Source organism: Tympanuchus pallidicinctus, unplaced genomic scaffold, assembly GCF_026119805.1.
Source record: "Tympanuchus pallidicinctus isolate F22 unplaced genomic scaffold, pur_lepc_1.0 scaffold17, whole genome shotgun sequence".
In the NCBI taxonomy this organism is placed as follows: Eukaryota; Metazoa; Chordata; class Aves; order Galliformes; family Phasianidae; genus Tympanuchus; species Tympanuchus pallidicinctus.
Genome location: NW_026294690.1, coordinates 2757589 through 2774347, shown reverse-complemented (window position 1 = coordinate 2774347; position 16759 = coordinate 2757589). Strand labels below are relative to the sequence as shown.

At 50.4% G+C, this 16759-nt stretch overlaps 1 protein-coding gene across 13 annotated transcripts; it reads right to left on the bottom strand.

The window, feature by feature from the left end:
- Positions 1-369: 369 nt before the first annotated feature.
- On the bottom strand, positions 370-16683 carry GLYCTK (glycerate kinase). 13 transcript variants are annotated; one of them, XR_008205565.1, is made up of 8 exons: positions 16147-16664; positions 15511-15676; positions 14151-14288; positions 7998-8377; positions 7612-7763; positions 5689-5864; positions 3240-5125; positions 370-1652 (listed from the first exon to the last, which is right to left on the bottom strand). XR_008205565.1 is itself a non-coding variant. In XM_052678317.1 (8 exons), the coding sequence occupies exons 3-8, from the start codon at positions 15586-15588 to the stop codon at positions 4223-4225; spliced, it is 1827 nt and encodes a 608-aa protein (XP_052534277.1). In that variant the 5' UTR covers positions 15589-15676; positions 16147-16247; positions 16609-16683; the 3' UTR covers positions 1827-4222. The 13 variants fall into 13 exon arrangements, 11 of the variants coding, with proteins under 11 accessions (XP_052534277.1, XP_052534276.1, XP_052534275.1 ...); XR_008205564.1 differs by lacking the exon at positions 370-1652 and adding an exon at positions 1827-2973; XM_052678317.1 differs by lacking the exon at positions 370-1652 and having other exon boundaries at positions 1827-5125; positions 16147-16247; positions 16609-16683.
- Between the last annotated feature and the right edge of the window lie 76 nt (positions 16684-16759).

Sequence of the window (16759 nt, the reverse complement as noted above, 5' to 3'; positions counted from 1 at the left end):
TGTGATGACATTTTAAGTGGAGAAGCCGCTTTCTGCTTCGTTTCCATATGTCATCTCGGAGCGGGGCGGCTTTATTTTTTCACTCCAGCATTCCCCAGGGGAGGAGCAGGCGGGTAACTTCAGTGCCACCCCCAGAGCCTTTTTGCTCCGCTTTGCAGTGATGGAAACTTCTCTATGCAGAGGTTGTGCCCCAGCTCAGCCCCCACAGGGAAACCCCTTGAGTGCCAGTGGGCGCAGACGGGCCAGAGCCTGTGGGTCAGCGTGGGCAAAGCCGTGGTTTTGAAGCTCAGCTCTTTCTGCTTTCCCTCCACTCCTGGTTTTATGTGGTTGAGCTCGCTCCACCAGCAGCTCGCGGATGAAGCCAGACACTGAAGTTATCAGGCTTTTATTTATTAGGGCAATTATAGCTAATGATTCACACGCTCGTGGAGAGTAATTACTCCCAAACACGGCACCGTCGGTGTTCCTACCCAGCCTGGGTGCAGCGATTCACGGGCACAGCTTTCCGTATGACCCCTTGGCCTGCTGTCCCACATGTTGGAGAAGCAATCACAGACCCCAAAGAGCTGCTTCCCGAGATGGAGGAGGGTTCCTGGGGGTGGATTTGAGGATCAGAGCCTCCTGGTGCCGCCGCACGGTGGCTTGGATTGGCGGTGGTGTTCCCTAAGGGCCGACGGGGCCCTGGGTGGCACAGCACGTCTGCAGGTGACGCTGCAATGAGGAACAGAGGTACGGAAGCGTTCAGTGCGTATCTCTCGGGTTGGTTTCCAGCACCGCCGTGCCCCAGGGCTCGCTCTGGTCCTGCACTCCATGAGCATCCATCAAAGAGCAGCGACCCTGGGGAACCGATCCCCGGCTTCATTCCGCCCACGTCCACCTTCGTTGCGGAGGAGCCGTGTTTGTTCACGCCGGTGTCTGGCCTCCTGTCAAGAGCTCCTGCAGGCAGCCTGGAGCTGCTCCTAATGGGCTGCCAGGGGATTTGCACTGACAGCGGCGTGCCGGGCGCTGACAGCTCCCTGGATCTGCTCACTCCTCTTCTACCAGGGCAGACAGCGAGGGAACGTATGGGGATGCTCCAGTGCAGGGGGATGGCTGTGGGGTGAGCCCCTTCTCCTCCCCACCTTGTGTTTGCAGCAGGGGGGTGTTTGGGGCTGAAACAACGGGAGTGGTACAAGCAGACACAGCGTGGGGATGCTCCAGGATAAGCGATGCTGGACTCAGGTTGGTGCAGGGGTTGGGCTCTGTTAACACAGAGCAAGCGGTCACACCCTGCTGAAATGCACCTCTTGTTTCACACAGGGCTTCTCTACCTCCCCACGGACCCCCGAAGGAGCTACAGGGCTCCCTGAGTCCACCCTGGCTGAGCACGGAGCGCCTCACTGTCCTGTATGGCTTTTTATTCCTATGTGATCATACATCCCACTTCATATAGGGATTGAAGCCGTGCAAGGCGCTGGGGTCCGACAGCGGGGAGCAGCCCATGTGCTGCAGGAAGGCATCCACTGCTCCGTCCTGCAGCTTCCCTGTGTCACCAAGCACGCAGGAGGAGGAAGAGGAGGAAGAAGAGGAAGAGGAGCCAGGGAATTGCTGCAGCATTGAGGGCTGCCCCAAACGCAGCACTCCTCAAAGTTCCTCGGGAGGCCGCCGCCGCTCTGTAAAGGTTTGCATTAAATCTGTCACGTTAAGGAAAATAGTGGAAATTACTCAGCTCAGGGAAGAGATTAAAGGCGGACCCCTTCCGATCACTTCATAAAAGAAGGGCCCCATTAACACCTAGTGAAATATTAGCCATTAATCAGGCTCGGCGCAAAATAAAACCATCCACATTTATCATTATTGGATCCTTAATGAAGTGATAATGGGAAAGCTGGGGAGCTGTGATATTAATGCCTCCTAAGAGGCAAGAGCAGAGCCAAGGGCAGCAGCCAAGGTTTTTAATTTACTGCCAAAAGCTTGCACCGTTCATAGCACCGATACTTCTCCCAGCCACGAGCAGTGCTTGGCTGTGAGCAGCACACTGTGCAGAGCCTGCCCACCACAGCATGACCAGCTTGGGCTCTCCCACAGCCCTCTGCATGGGGATGAGGACACCTCTCCAGAGGTGCAGCACGTATGGAGATGGCTAAGCAGGGAGCTCTGCCTGCACGCACGGTGCTGAGGGGGAGAACAGCGTGCCTGGCCCCTCACTTTGCCCACCTGACAGAACAGGCACCAAAGAAGAGAAGAAAGAAGAAAGACAAGGCTATCTTGCTCATCTGAAAAAGAAAAGACAAGGCAAACACAACACCCATTTGTCTCTGCCAATTCCCCCGGATCTCCAGTTTCCAAAACCTCCTGTTTGAGAAAGATGACGAAAGTGAAGTTATTTTGGAACAAATCAGTTCCTCTGAAGAAAACTGTAAATTTGTTGGGGAAAAAAAGGAAACTGCTCTGGACAATTTTATTTTTAATTTTTAGAGGGTGGTGAGGCGCTGGCTCTGCTGCCCAGAGCTACGTGTGCCCAGCCCTGGGGTGTCCCAGGCCATGGAGGGGCCCTGGGCAGCCCCAAGCTGGGGGGCGGCCAGCCTATGGCAGGGATGGGGGCTGAGGTCCCTTCCATCCCAACCACGCTGTGGTTCAATGATTTCCCAGGAGAAGGCAGGGAATGGCTGGAGCTGGAGTCACTCTGGAATTCGCTTGATTAGAATTAAGACATGAAGCATTTGCAGCACTATGGGGCAAGGTTCAGCCCGTCCATGTGACCCCAGACCATATTTTGGCTTGCATGCCTACAGGGCTGGCACACCAGGCACACAGTGAAAGGCAAATGCTCCGAAGCCCAATGGTGACCCTCGGAGAAAACACCCAACACAAAGCGCCTTCTCCTGTGCCATCACCCCCAAGCTTCGTAACGCTTGGCAGCTCTCCTTAACAGATCTCCAAGCTGCTTGCCAGCACAAGCAAGCTCAGGCATGCTGCAGAAGACCTTCAGCCCTGAAGCACAAAGGAGACGTGGGATTGTAGTTACCCCCAAGAGCTGGGTTTTGAAATCCCCTCGCGATGAGCTCAGGCTGCGGGCACAGGCTCAGGGTGGTACTGATACCAAAGGGAAGGGGCCGGCCACCTTGGCAGTCCTGCCAACGCTCCTACTTGTCAGATATCAGCTTAAATAACAAAGCAGGAGGTGCACAGCTTCCTCAGAAATCCACCCTCCAATCCTCTGAGCGGAGCTCACTGCTGCCCAGTGACACACTACTCACCGTGCTGGCAGGATGGAGAATTTGTGCCACGAGATTAGATCAGCCACAAGGAGCAGGCTAGTCTGTCTGGGAAGAGTCTGAGTCAAGCGTGTCCTATTAAATTAGGGCTGGATTTTCAAAGGAGCTCAGCTCCCACTTAGGCTCTGTGACAAATAGGCAGATTTTTCAAAGGAGTTGAACGTGTTGGGTCATACCGGCTGCTGAGCTGAAGTCCTTTGAATAGGTAGCCAGAGCCCAGCTAAAATTCAGCCCTGCATCCTGGGAAATCCAGCTCATCTCTGCTCTCCCATGTATTGCACGGCAGTCAGCGGCAAAACCAGCAGCACCACGGTGTTCTCAGAGGGTAAATGAGCAGCTCCTTGTCAAAGCAAAGCTCTGGCAGCTTTGCCCTTTGATCAGCTCAGCAGCATGGGTCAGGAGAGCTGAGCATGAAGGCTTCCTTGCCTTTTGTTCTGCAGAATTAGCAGAGTTAATCAGAGTGACAGCGACTTCTGCCTCGGCACAGAAGAAAGGTCAGTGCTCAGGCTGGACGTGCGACTGTTTTCCGGCCAGTTGGAAAACAACACCATGAAAGCTCCTAACACACAGCCTGCCGGCACAGAGGCTCTCCCAGGATCAGAGGGGGTTCCCACACCACTCTGGGAGCTCTCTCTAGCAGCTGTGCCACGGCCTCGCTTTCTCCATGCCTTTCACCCACAGCTGAAGCTGTCACAGCAGTAGTGGCTCTCTGCAGAAGTGCTAAATGCAACACCCACATCCACAGTGCGACTCCTTACCTTCTTCTAATCCCAATTACAAGAGCTTGACTGTTCCCGATGCTTTTACTGTGGATTTGGTTTTTCCTAATTAGTGGACTCTTTCTGTCAGAGATATTAGCACCCTTGACAGCAAGCCCTAATTTAAGTAGTTTCATCTGCAATGTTTATGGCCTTATTTACCCCTGCTCCTAATTAAATGCATCCAAATATCTGCAGAGGGAGCTCTCATGATCTGTCCGTGGCTCTAATTAAAATAACCTGGATGTCCATGACGTTGGTGCCCGTCAAGCCAGTCACCAGGAGATGACGTCCACGCTGGAAGTGGCTGAAGAAGGCATAGGAGTCATTGTTGCTGAGAAAGGTCTCTGCATCGAGGCCTTCCTGCAGCGCCTCAGCCACCAGCTCTGGGCTGCAGAAAGCCCCAGCTGCATCTGTGGGCCCGTCTTGCCCGTCTGTTCCCCCACTCAGGAAGACGACATCACACCTGCCCAAGCTGCTGGCCTCAACGCCCCGTGCCCTGTGCAGCCCCAGCCCCACTCGCAAAGCCAGCTCTTGGTTTCTCCCTCCCTTCCCAGTTCCTTGAAGCTGAACCGTAGTTTCTCCTCCAGCCAGGATGCAGACCGGTTTCCGGCGCTCCATTCCTTGCAGGGCCTGCAGAAACTCAGCCATGTTCAAACCCGGGATGTCTAACTCTGCCGCCAGCTGCAGGAGGTTCTCCTTCACCTCAGAGCCCCGAGGCCCTTCCCCAAGGCTGGCCAAGCGCAGGCAGAGCAGGCAGATCAGCTGGCAGTACAGCACAGCAACACGGCCAACATCCCCACAGACCGCCGCACTGAGAACCAGGGTCGCATAGCCCAGGCTCTCTGCGTGGCGCTTGGCCTCAGCCAAAGCCAACGTGTTTGACCCAATGATGACGTTGCAAACGTGGGAGTAGTCTTCTGCAGCAGCAGGCTTGGTGGGAGAGCTGGAGAGAACTGCTTCCACGGAGCTGGGCAGGCTGTGCAGCAGGTTGTATTTGGCCAGGATCCGAAGGCAGTCTTGGACGCTGTGGGAGCTGGCGGCAGTGGGCCCGCTCGCTATGATATCCAGGGGGTCACCAATCACGTCGGACAGGATGAGGCTCACCACCTGCCAAGAGCAATGCTGGTGGGTTACTGTGGGAAGCACGGATGGCTGACTGCGCTGCTGTCCCGGCGTGTGCGCTGCTTTGAGTTACACTTTGCTACCTTCATCTCAAAACAAGGGGAGATCTTGGGCCTTTTTTGTTTTAAAGTACCCTGAGAGCCACCTTGCTCTTTTGTAACCCACTGAGTGTCCTTTGATGCTGGACTATCACAGTGGAACAAAAACAGATGCCACCGCGCCTGGGCCGATAACCTAGCATGGGTTCAGCTGGCACACCAGTGAGAGAACAGCCTCTGGGTGAGCCAAGGTTCTGAGAGTGCAATGGGAGTGAGCAGAGCAATGAGACCAGTGCGATGGAAACTCCTGCTGGGTGAGGGCTGAGGTTTGCCGAGTGGTGCAATTGGATGGCCAGGTGTGAATTCCCCTCCTCCACCTCTCTCCCTGAGAGTTTGGGTCCTCAGTGAAGTCACAAACCCAAAACAATGCACAAACAGCACTTTGGTCAGTTGTTTAAACCACTGTTTAGGAGGCAGACTTCTGTGCAAGCAGAGGTTTCCTCTGGTTACCTGTGCAGGATATGCGAGGCGGGCCAGCCCTCCACCTTTCAGCAGAGACAGAATTTTCCGGACAGCATTCAGCTCCTGTATGGCAGCTCCTCGGGAAGCCAGCATCTTTGTGAGCTTCTCCTTCTCCTCCAGGAGAATGGGAGGGATGGGAGCAGGCAGCAGGGCTGATCCACCCCCTAGGATGCAGAAGAGATGGTAGACACTGAACGCACATTACAGTGGGACAGGAATAAAGTTGGGCTGTCCAGTAGCTGAGCAGGAGCAGCCTTTCCCCTTCCCTCAGCACTCTGTGGAGGGAAGGCAGAGCTGGTCAGGGGAAATGGCAAACGAAATTTCCTTCACCAACAGGCTTTAATCATGGCAGCCCAGCACTGCCTGCAGTCAGCTACACTTCACACAGACAGCATAAACCTCACTGGATCAGGGTACCACAGAGAAGAGCCAGAACTTCCTATTTCCACAATATCAGGCTGCTAGTGTGTTCCCACACTCATTTTCAATTTCATCCCTGGATGGATGAGCAGGACCACACACTTCAGGACTCACAGAGCACGAAGCATTATGTAGATGGAGATGCTGCAGGTTTTGCTGGTTCCATTGATTCAACACAGAGCATAGAAAAAAACAGCTGTGGCTGCTCTAAGATAGGAAACCACCCCCCTAACTGCACACACCTAGGTCTGGGAGGAAAAAAAAAGGGGACAGAATAACATAGAACAAAGCACACCCAGGGTGACAGTTCTATCAGTGGGAATCCTATCAGGGCAACTGACACAAGTGGGCATTGGAAACGTACAAAAGAAGGTAAGGAAAAGGATGAGAATGGTTAAGTGAAATGGGTGGAAAATACAGAATGGAAAGGAGAAAAATGTGAGTAGAGAGTGAACATGCACAAAAGTACAGCTGATAGCTACCGTCAAAAGGCAAAATCTGCTCAGAGGTTTGGGACAAATCAGCATCAATAAAACATGATGAGCAAGAAAAACAAATGCAAATGCCTAGGTTTCAGTCAATAGCCAGGATTCTAGCTGAGAGGCAGCAGCAGTTGGGGACTGGCTGCTGTGTGGGAGTGCACGTGCACCAGGAGCCACAGGTAGGTCCTGGTGGGCTGAGGAGTCTCTTGGAGATGCCAGTAGCCAAAGGGCAGGAGGACACCCGGGGGAATCCCTAGTGAGAACAGCTAGATGTCAGCTACTTGGGTGACTGCCTAACAGCTCTGTGCTCTCTGCACCACATCACGCTTCAGCAACCACAATGGATAAAATGACAATTACCAAGCAGAGACCAAGTGGTTTCAGCAGAGCTGCTCCAAGCCCCTGCTTGCTTTTGTCCTGAATCACCCAGCCAAGCTTGAGCTGTGGCAATGTTACTGCATCCCTCTGATGCATAATATCCACTTTCAAATACAGCCCCGGGCCTGAGGACATCCTGACCCAACGCTCAGGGCCTGGGGGTGTTCACCTGGATGTGGTCAGGGCTGACCCTCAAGGTGTGCAGCTGTGTCAGAGGCTTGGCCTCATTTCCACTGGCCACAGTAAAAGCGAGGGGAAAAAGCAAAGCTCTAAGGAGGGTCAGTCCCAAATCAACAATTTCAGAGCTTGTGAATCAATCAAGCATCTCCTAAGTCTGCATCTTCAGATTTAAGGAGGGGATAGGAAAAAAGTGCCACCCTTGCCAAAAGGTAAGAGCAGCTGACAGCCTTTGTACCACCATCCCAGCCTGCATCCCCAGGATTTGGGGCAACCCTGTGCCTTCCCCTGCTGCACTCCTGAAAAAAATCATATGAGAGAAGGGAGAGGAGAAATCACTGAAAGGGCCAGAACAGCACAGCAGTCCCCTGCTGCACAGCTGCATTTGGCCAGGTAGCTGGAGGGGCTGTAGCAGCAGGGGCACTCAGCACAGCCTATTCCCTGGCATCCCCACCTGAGATGAGCACAAGGAGCAGGTCATCCGCTGTCAGGCCCTCAGCCAGCTCCCGAATGGCACTTGCTCCCCTAAGAGCCTCCGGGTCAGGGAGGTTGTTCTTGGCACCTTCAATGACCTGGATTCTACTGCGTGGCTTCAGCAGCATCTCCCTGTACGGGAAGGGAAGGCAATCACATCACAGACACGAGTACCTTTGCAGGCAGCCAGGCTGTCACCCAGCAGAGAATCACTCCAGGTGCACCAGAGGGGAACGGAAAGTGGACACGGTGGGCACCAGAGCAATGGCAGCTGGAAAAGACAGAAGGTGTTCGCAGAAACAACCCACACAGGACAAATCTGGCAGTTTACTCCCACTCAAACTGTGCACGTGTGGGCTCCCTTACTGCATTCCCGCTCGCTGCAGGCTCTCCTGGATGCCCAGTGGCACGTTGATGATCCCCCGGACGAGGTGGTCTCCCAGGATCTCTTCTGCCGCTGCCGCCATCCCCAGCACAGCTTTGCCAAACCCCACCAAGTACAGGTCCCTCTTCAACGGGAAGGCACGGCTGCTCACCAGCAGCTGAGGGCACCCCTCTCCCTGGAGCTTCAGTGCCCTCTTCAGCATTGGGGCTGGCCGGACGGTGCCCACTGCGCTGCGGAAGAGGGACAGCGCGTGCTCACGGAGGGACATGCTGCCTAGGGTGGCCAGGCTGAGCTGCTCTGCTCTGCTTGGGGTGGGCTTGCACACACGTTGCCAACACTGACGAGTCCTCAGGCAACCAACCTGCAAGTGAAAGAGACCGTTTTCATTAGCAAAAGAGACAGGGCTGTCACATGGAGAGCAATGAGACCAGATAATGCACCACGGAATTTTAGCTCCTGTTTTCTCTTCAGTAAGGTGCCGTATCAGCTGTGTTTTCCCACCACACCCCAGGCAGTAGGGAGGGAAGCACAGCATCACATTCGAACTACCTGTCAACTTTTGGTTCCCCTGCAATCCCATCACCTCCTGCGGGGAAGCTGAGCCCTGCCAGCCAGCTTTTCCATCACTATGTTTGCCACTGGCAAGCCATCATTTCAATTTGCTCAGCTTTTGACACCCTTCCAAACCATGCAAGCTGCTCTCTGTCCTGGAGAGAACAGGGTGGCCGGGCGGAACAGCTTTTCGCTCCATGAACTCTCTTCCATGCGCCAGCCAAATGCTGAGCTCATTCTCTGTCCGTGCGGTGCCCTGTGCTCCCCTGCAGCATCAGGCTCAGACTTTGGAAAAGCAACAGCTTTGTTAGCTGCCTGCTCCCTCGCTGGCTGTGGAAAGACCAGGAATGAGTTTGCCCCATCAAAAAGCAAATTAACACCTGGCTTCATTCTCTTTTATATTTTAGTTCTTTCATTATCCATTAAAATAATATTTAGAGCCCAAATAGGACTTCAGATCCAGACAAAGTTCCCAGCTGGGTCTGTGAAAGCACATCTGAGCCGCTGTCTACTATTAGAATTAAACGCAACAGATATGAGCAAGGACTGCAGAACCTCAGCTTCTCAAGGGCAAACACTCATCCAGACAGTGCAGAGGCAGCCCCTGCCAGCACACATTGTTGATGCCCTCCCAGCACTCCTTCCCTCCATTAGCTGGCACTGAGCTCATTGCTGGTTTCTCAGAACCAAGGACCCCTGTGATCTGCATCTCTCCAGCTCACGGCAATTATGGTGTAGGCAATTAAAGTAGGGTGCCAGGAGGCTGAGGCAGCCCTGGCAATATTCTTAATTGTAGAAACATTCAAATTACCTGCCAGTTAATTCTCTCTCTACTGAACGGATGTGTTTCAGTGCAAGGCCAGCTTCTGCCTCTTCTTCTGAGGGAACACACAAGTTCAGAGGTCTCTCTTTGTCCTAACACTCCCACAGCACTGCAATGTGTTAATCATTAAGCCAACTAGCTTTCCAACAGCTCCTCTGGGTCTAAATCTGCCTTATTTTCCTGCAAAGACAGGGGACAGACTGAAAGGCCCCATGAAAATCTCCATACAAGCACATTCTCAGGCAATAGGACTTGGGCACACACTGGAAATAATTGGAAAAAAAGGACTTGCAGACAAAACCAAGTGGTGGATCACAGGTTTGCTGGATAAAAAAAGATTCAGTGCCTATGAGAAACAAATTTTAAAGGCAAAACGCAGGGCAGACAAGTTGCCTATTTAAACTCCCTTTAGATACTGCTTCCTTTAGGACTGTCTTTTCAACCCTGAGAAGAGGTGAGTAAGAGAGTTCCTGACCACTTCATTCACAAGTTCCAAAATCTCGTGGCAGCTGGGGCTGTAAGCAGTTTAAAAACCACAGAGCCTCAGCCTTCCTACAGCGAGGACCTGAGTAACTGTGCCAATAGCAGAGAAGTGAGACATGCACCTCTTAGGAACTGAGACTGAATATACAAATGTACATAACAAGCAATTGCTCAGCACTCACCAACCAATGCCCAGCCAGCCCCCCTCAGTGAGAAGAAGAGCCAGATGAACTCTCACCCCTTCAAAACTCTCCTTCCATACAATGTCATGTAGTACGGAATATCTCTTTGGCCAGTTTAAGTCAGCTGCCCTATTTCTGTCTCCTCCCAACTCTTCAGTGAGGGAATGGAACGGCCTCAGCCCTGCACAACACTGTTTAGCAGTAATTACAAACGCTGGTATGCTACCAACGTTGTTCTTCACCTAGAACCAAAACACAACATCGTATCAGACACTCTGAAGTGAACAACCCCGTCCCAGCTGAAACTAAGATGGCAAGTTTAAGAAAATGAAGCCCCAAAGCATTTAATAGGCTCTGCCTTGATGTTTCTGTGCATGGCTGACCCTGAAGTCCAGGGGAACTGAGCAAAATCAGACCTGCAGCCGCAGAGCCTGTCACACGCGGCCTCCCAGCGGCTCCGCTCAGCTCCAGCTGCAGACATGACACAGCAGGCACGAGTCATCTAAAAGCAATCCTCTCCTCTCCTGGTGAAGCTGCAAAAATAAATGCCAGCTTAATTCACCTAACACTTGTGTACATACTGCTGATGCTTGCTCTGTTCTTGAAAGCATTTCACTACAATAGCAGGCATGTAATCTGTTTTCTGCACTCTGAACTCGGACTGTAATTTAACCACCAAGACCAGATCCAAAGTCTGGTGAAGTCAGCACGTGTGCATCTTTCCTCTGCTTCAGAAGGCCTTAAGGCATGCTATCTGCACAGAAACCCTTACACTGACCTTAGTGCCCAGGTATACATGCAGAGCAAGCCCACTGCAAATCTCCCTGCATCCAGAGGCTACTCAGCTGTACAACACAACAGAGAGCTGCATCTGGCACAGACCCATCAGCTTTGGAGGTCTCCATGCTGTGACTCCGCTCTCTGACAGCTCTGATTAGACACACAGGCTCACTGGAGGCTCCCCTTGGAATGGGCGTGCTGCTAATGATGTCACAAATCCATGTTAATGTAATTTATTTATACATCTCAAGCACTGGATACTAAATGTCAACAAGGAACAGCTATAAATCAGTGCTCAGAAATTCGCTGTAGATATTAAAAAGCACACTCCAAAAAAAAACCAAACCCATACTCATTTCACGAGGGCTTTAAAAACAAGATCAAGAAAATTGAACACCCCACAGTGAGGGAGGGGCAGCATAGGAAGGAAAACAACCAAATAGTAGCTCTCAAACTACTCTGTAGATGAAGGGTATAGAAACGATGCGACTTGCAGCAAGCTGCTGCATCTTGCATGTGGGGAAATAGCATCCTCACACTTCTGCATTCTCCTTTTCTCCCTGCTGTCTGGGAGGAATCCAGGCTCGGAGAAGGGACTTGAAGTGACTCCCATTGCTTCACACACTGATCTTCGTTTCTCAGGGAAGTCACAGAGGGGCGAGCAAGGCCTCCTCTCTGAGGATCCAAGGTCACACGCTGTAAGCATGAGGTGGAGGTTTTTCACCTTCCCTTTGTCCCTGCCTGGGACAACTGGCAGTTGGGGAATATTCTTTTAGAAAGTTTCCAAGGGTTCACACTCATCTTAGGAGGAAAGAGATGCTGAGAAGCGCCTGTTACAAAGAGAACTGTAAGGGGCTTAGATTAATCCCCTTTAAATGAAAACTTCCTCAGCTTCCATTGGTGAATAACGTTCACCATTTGCATACTTGTTTGCATGCATTACCATTGTAATTTCTTTCTTCTCAGGGCTCCTCCTAAGCTCACTAGAAACCTCCACTAACTACAAAAAGCAGCAAAACCCCAGCGCTTCATTTTTACCTTCTCTGGGAAAAAGGGAGGGAGAGAAGCTGGACTGTGATAAAACACAGGCAAAACAGTCGTTTGCATTACCTTTCATTAACTTTTTAATTAAAGCAATTCTGCAGGCAAGGAGCCAATGTCAGAAGGAGACAGAAACAATCCAGCACAGGGGCAGACAGGTGGCAAGCTGCCAGGTAAATTGGATGGTGGCAAGAGACCAAAAGCATAGACACGGGGGGGAATAGTCTGAGCCAGAAGCTCAGAGTCACGCTGGGGAGGGAAAGAGTGCACAAACGAGCTGCCTGTGCAGAGAGAAAACTAAGCCAATGCCTTGCTCCATGGCAGGTATTTGAAAGGTGGAAAAATATTCCCTTTTAGGGCCTAGCCTCCCACCAGTGAGCAAAGCAGGCTTGTTCTGGGTGCTGCAGTTAGAGGTTTGTTTGAGGGTTTGCATCACAGGCTTGTGGTTTTCTTAAAGTTGGGGCAACTGGGCTTGCTGCAGGTTGATTCAACCACACAGCCCCAGTGTTTCAGATGCTGCAAGGCCCGAGGATGCTCTGGGATGTCAAATTTAATTGAGATCTTTGGGGTTCCAAGGCAGTTTATTTCTAATGTCATCAGGACCTCTATGGTTTGCTCTCAGTGTGGCAGTGCTTGGTGGCTGGCCCACGGCATACAGAGCTACAGGACTCCAGAATCCCTGAGGGATCAAACCCCAATCCTCTGGAGAATAACTTTGATTTCAAGCCACAAAAGACAGATTATATCTTTGTTACAGCAGTAAACTACCAGATACAGCAAGTTGTAAGCATCTCTTGCTATTCCTTTCGCTTGCTACACAGCGTTCCTCTGGTCTCCTGGTAGGTAAATTACCATTAGACTCACCTAGGCTTACGGCTTCCATTTTTCACGTGGGAGCTTACCTATGAAGTACAGCACAGCGGAGATTTTACTGCGTTCAACTCCCCTGTTCCCACTTACTGACACATCTCTTCTATCATTTGATAGATCAAATTTAATCTGCCTGCTGAGCCCTGCTCAGACTCAGACTTGATGTTCCAGATGGTCCCAAAAGCATCACCAGAAAATGTTCAAGGAGATGCGCTGAGCCCAGGAAGAAAACAAAGCGGTGAAGTTTTGTTCCAAGTGACTACTTGGGGAGGATTAGATGGGGGATTTTTCAAGACTAATCTCTTTAAATGAAAATTTCAGAATTTGATTAATTTTTTAATCTGCGCATGGATTTGCATACAATTACCACGCCGCCTCAGTCATATTTTGTAGAAGAGAAAATATCTGCAGCTAGGATGGACCAGCTGGTCACTGCCCTGCTACAAGGAGCCCAGCACACAAATGGATGTGCAGGAAACAAGGTGAGGGCTCCTTCTGCCCCTGCTCACCACAGTGCTCCTGCTGCACCTGCTGGGAAAGAGGATGGTGGTGCACAGAAGTAGTGTGAGGAGACAGAGAGCTGCACACAAGGTTTGCTGGGCAGGGAGGGGGAAAGTAGGAATGAGTCTGAGCACCTCTGTTTCAAGAACACGCTGAGCTCTGGGAAACCCAGGAGTCCTAATTTCTAATAGAAGGCTTTCCAAATGGTTCTTAGAAAAGAAATATGTTGCTCTCATGACTGATTTACTCACTAGGAAAATGTCAACAGGGTCTCTCTGCCTTTGATGAGGAATGTAGCCTGAGGCCGAGCACAGAGAAGATAAGTGTTCTGTTCAGCATTTTATATATATAGATCAGTATCATTAGTAAAAAAAATTAACTGTATTTGACATATGCATCTTACTAGTTTTTCTAGGTCACACTCCCTTCACTCCTTATATACCTTTTGGAAATGATTTTCCCTTGCATTGGGGATTGTAGGGCAGAAAAATTTTTCACTAAGAATCCTTCTGTAGCTAAATGCAGAACAGTACTACCCTGAAGCCAAGTCCATGCCAAGTCTACTTCCTTTCATGCTGTAATTTCTCAAACTCCCTATTCTGAGTCAACTCACAATCAAAGTGGAGAGTCATTTAGAATATGGGGAAGGATCATAGTATTCTAGAGAAGATGAAAAGCCGCCAGCCTTGAGGACTCAAATAACAGAAAGGACTCGAAATTCAGTACTGCAAAATACAAAGGCATGCTCTTTGGAATTGAGAGCAAAAAACAATTTGAGCTCCTTAGTTGAAAATAACACGAAGAGAAAAAGCAAGGAATATTAATCAGCCACAGGATGACAATTACACCTGCCCTCTAGGCTGAGATGATAGGCTATGGGGAAAGCAGCAGACGTGATCTACCTTGACTTCAGTGACACTGCTCTCATTAGCAAGCTGAAGAAGTTCTGGCTGGCTAAATGTACTGTTGTGCTGGCTGCAAAACGGCTCAACCACTGGGCTCAGAGTGTAGACATCAGTGGCTCTGTGTCCAGATGACAGCTGGGAACGAACAAGGAAGTCCTAGTTGCAATCGGGTTTTTATTTCACCCCACAGCTTCCCTACTGATCTGGGGACGCTGATTATTTAGTAATTTTAATTAACTCTATATTTCACTAACACTAACATGGGGGAAGTGCCAAAGCACTGAACGGTAGAGCCACCTTCCAGAGGCACTGCAATAAACTCAGCAAGAAGCGTGAGGTTTTGCTGCTGGGACAAGATTCACGTGCACCATGGCAGGCTGAGAACCAACTGGTACAACCAACATAGAAGCAACCTGATCGTAGCTCCATCTAATTGAAGGGAGGTTATGAAGACAACAGATAGGAGATCTTGGTATAAAATTTGCAACCTGAGATGCTCACATCAGACATGAGCAAAAAGTTCTTTATAGGGAGGATAGCACAGCAGTGGATCAGGCCAGCCAGAGAAGCTATGGGCTCCATGCTAGGAGGAGAGGACACCAGAGGTCCCTTCCTACTTACGCTTCTGAGGTCGCATGTTGTAAAAGCAGGGATTCCAGAGCATCACATTTAGCTTCAAGAGCCCAACAAGAGATGCTAAACTGTAGGATTTAGGTGCCCCACACAAGCCTTCAGACACAGCTGTCACTCACACAGAATCATCCCTCCAAACAGAGTCCAGGGAATATTTATTCACCTGAGTAATGCTCTTTCCAGAAACATTTCTTGGAAATTCACATCCACCCCTCCAAGCTAATGCAAGCATGGGTCTGTTTCTATTGTGCAAGTCACAGTGGTGCCTAATATAGAAACACATAGGTAGAATGACTGCATTTGATCAATATTACTCAAGCAGCAATTAAACCTTTTTTCTATTAACTAGTTTTGCAGGGACATCATCTACAATTCCTACCTAATGTGACACTTTCCAGGGAGATCCAATTATCCTGCCAGATAAATTTCAGCCTGGTATAAACTGACAAACTAAGTTCCAACGATTGAGAAGAAAGGCAAAAGAAAGAATAAAAAGGGGAGTGACAAAATATCAGATCAACAACCCACGGTGTTATACAACTCTCAAACCTGGCTAAGTATTGTAGGTGTTTTGAAGTAAATTGTCTTATGGTGGTATTGGTGAGTCATCTTCCAGGCCCAGATCCAGGCTTTGATGCAATTTACAGTGTGTAAGAGGCACGCTGTTCTGACCTCCTCTAAAGTCTTTTATTATGTGAAAATCGATGGCAGGTTCTGAACTGACCTGCAGTGGAGCAGCTGAACCTGAGGCCCTTCGAAGCAATGAAAGTGCCTTCTGTGGAGGCCCCTGGGGCGCAGGCATTAAAATCCTGAATCCATTTCAGAACAAAACTTGGTGAATCATTCTGACACTGCAATAGGAAGAGGTGAATCAGGCTAGGTGCCAAAACCTGCAAGGGTGAGCAGTAGTAAACAAGCAGTAAAAGACATCTCAAAAAAGACTTTTGTTTACCTGAATAAGTGCTATCTGCAGATAAAATAATTACGCGTTTGAATGACGTGCAAACATCCCTGCCAAGTTCCTAGCCTTACCGCTGTTTGACCACAAGAGGGCAATATTAATCTGAAGCAAACTTCTGGAGCCGATGCAGGGAAAATGCAATTAACATTCACACAGACAACTTCGGTTTTTGCTATTTATTGTTTTCTTTGTTGCTTTTAAGTTTTCTGGAGACCAAAACAACAAAATATTTCCATTACTCTTCTAAAATTAACACACGAGGGTGCTGGAAATCATCACAGTAGTGGGAGATTCTCACTTCAAGGTTTGAGACGCACAGACACACAAACACAGAACTTGGTAGCAATATTTGTGACAGGTAAAAAGACAGTCCAGAGGTGTCTGTACCACAGCACCTACCTGAAGAGCCAGGATGTCTTTGTTGAAGGTCCTTTACGTGTTGTCAGTGCTGTAAGACCACAGTGCCATAGCCTTTGTATTGGTGTGGTACCGTTTGAAGGCTGCATACAGAATTAAAAGCACTGAGATAGAAGAAAAAAACGTAACAATATGACATAAAACGGCATTTAAAAGCCGGAATTCTGTCAGCGTGTCCTTCAAACGAGGTGGGTCTGTAGCAGGGACAAGAACAAGGGCAGCATCGATAAACTCTGTGCCAACCCCTCCAGCACCCACCCCAGAGGGACACACTCCAGCCCCACCAGCAGGCCGCAACCCCAACCCGTTTCCTCACTGACTTAGCCCTGCTTTTCCCACCAGCCCCGCGCTATGAGCTTCGCTTCACGTTTTTTTGGAGGGCTGGGGGCGCAGCAATAACAGCCCCAAGGAAGAAATACAAGCTCAGCACGAGCCACTACGCACTGCAGCACAGCCGCCTCAGATCCGCCCACCGCCGCCTTCAAAATGGCGGCCGAACCGGACCGCCCCGCGCCCTCCCTACTCCCATGAGGCTTTGTGCGCGCGGCGTCCCAGCATACCCCGCGCGCCGCCCCGCCCCGCCTATAGCGGCGCC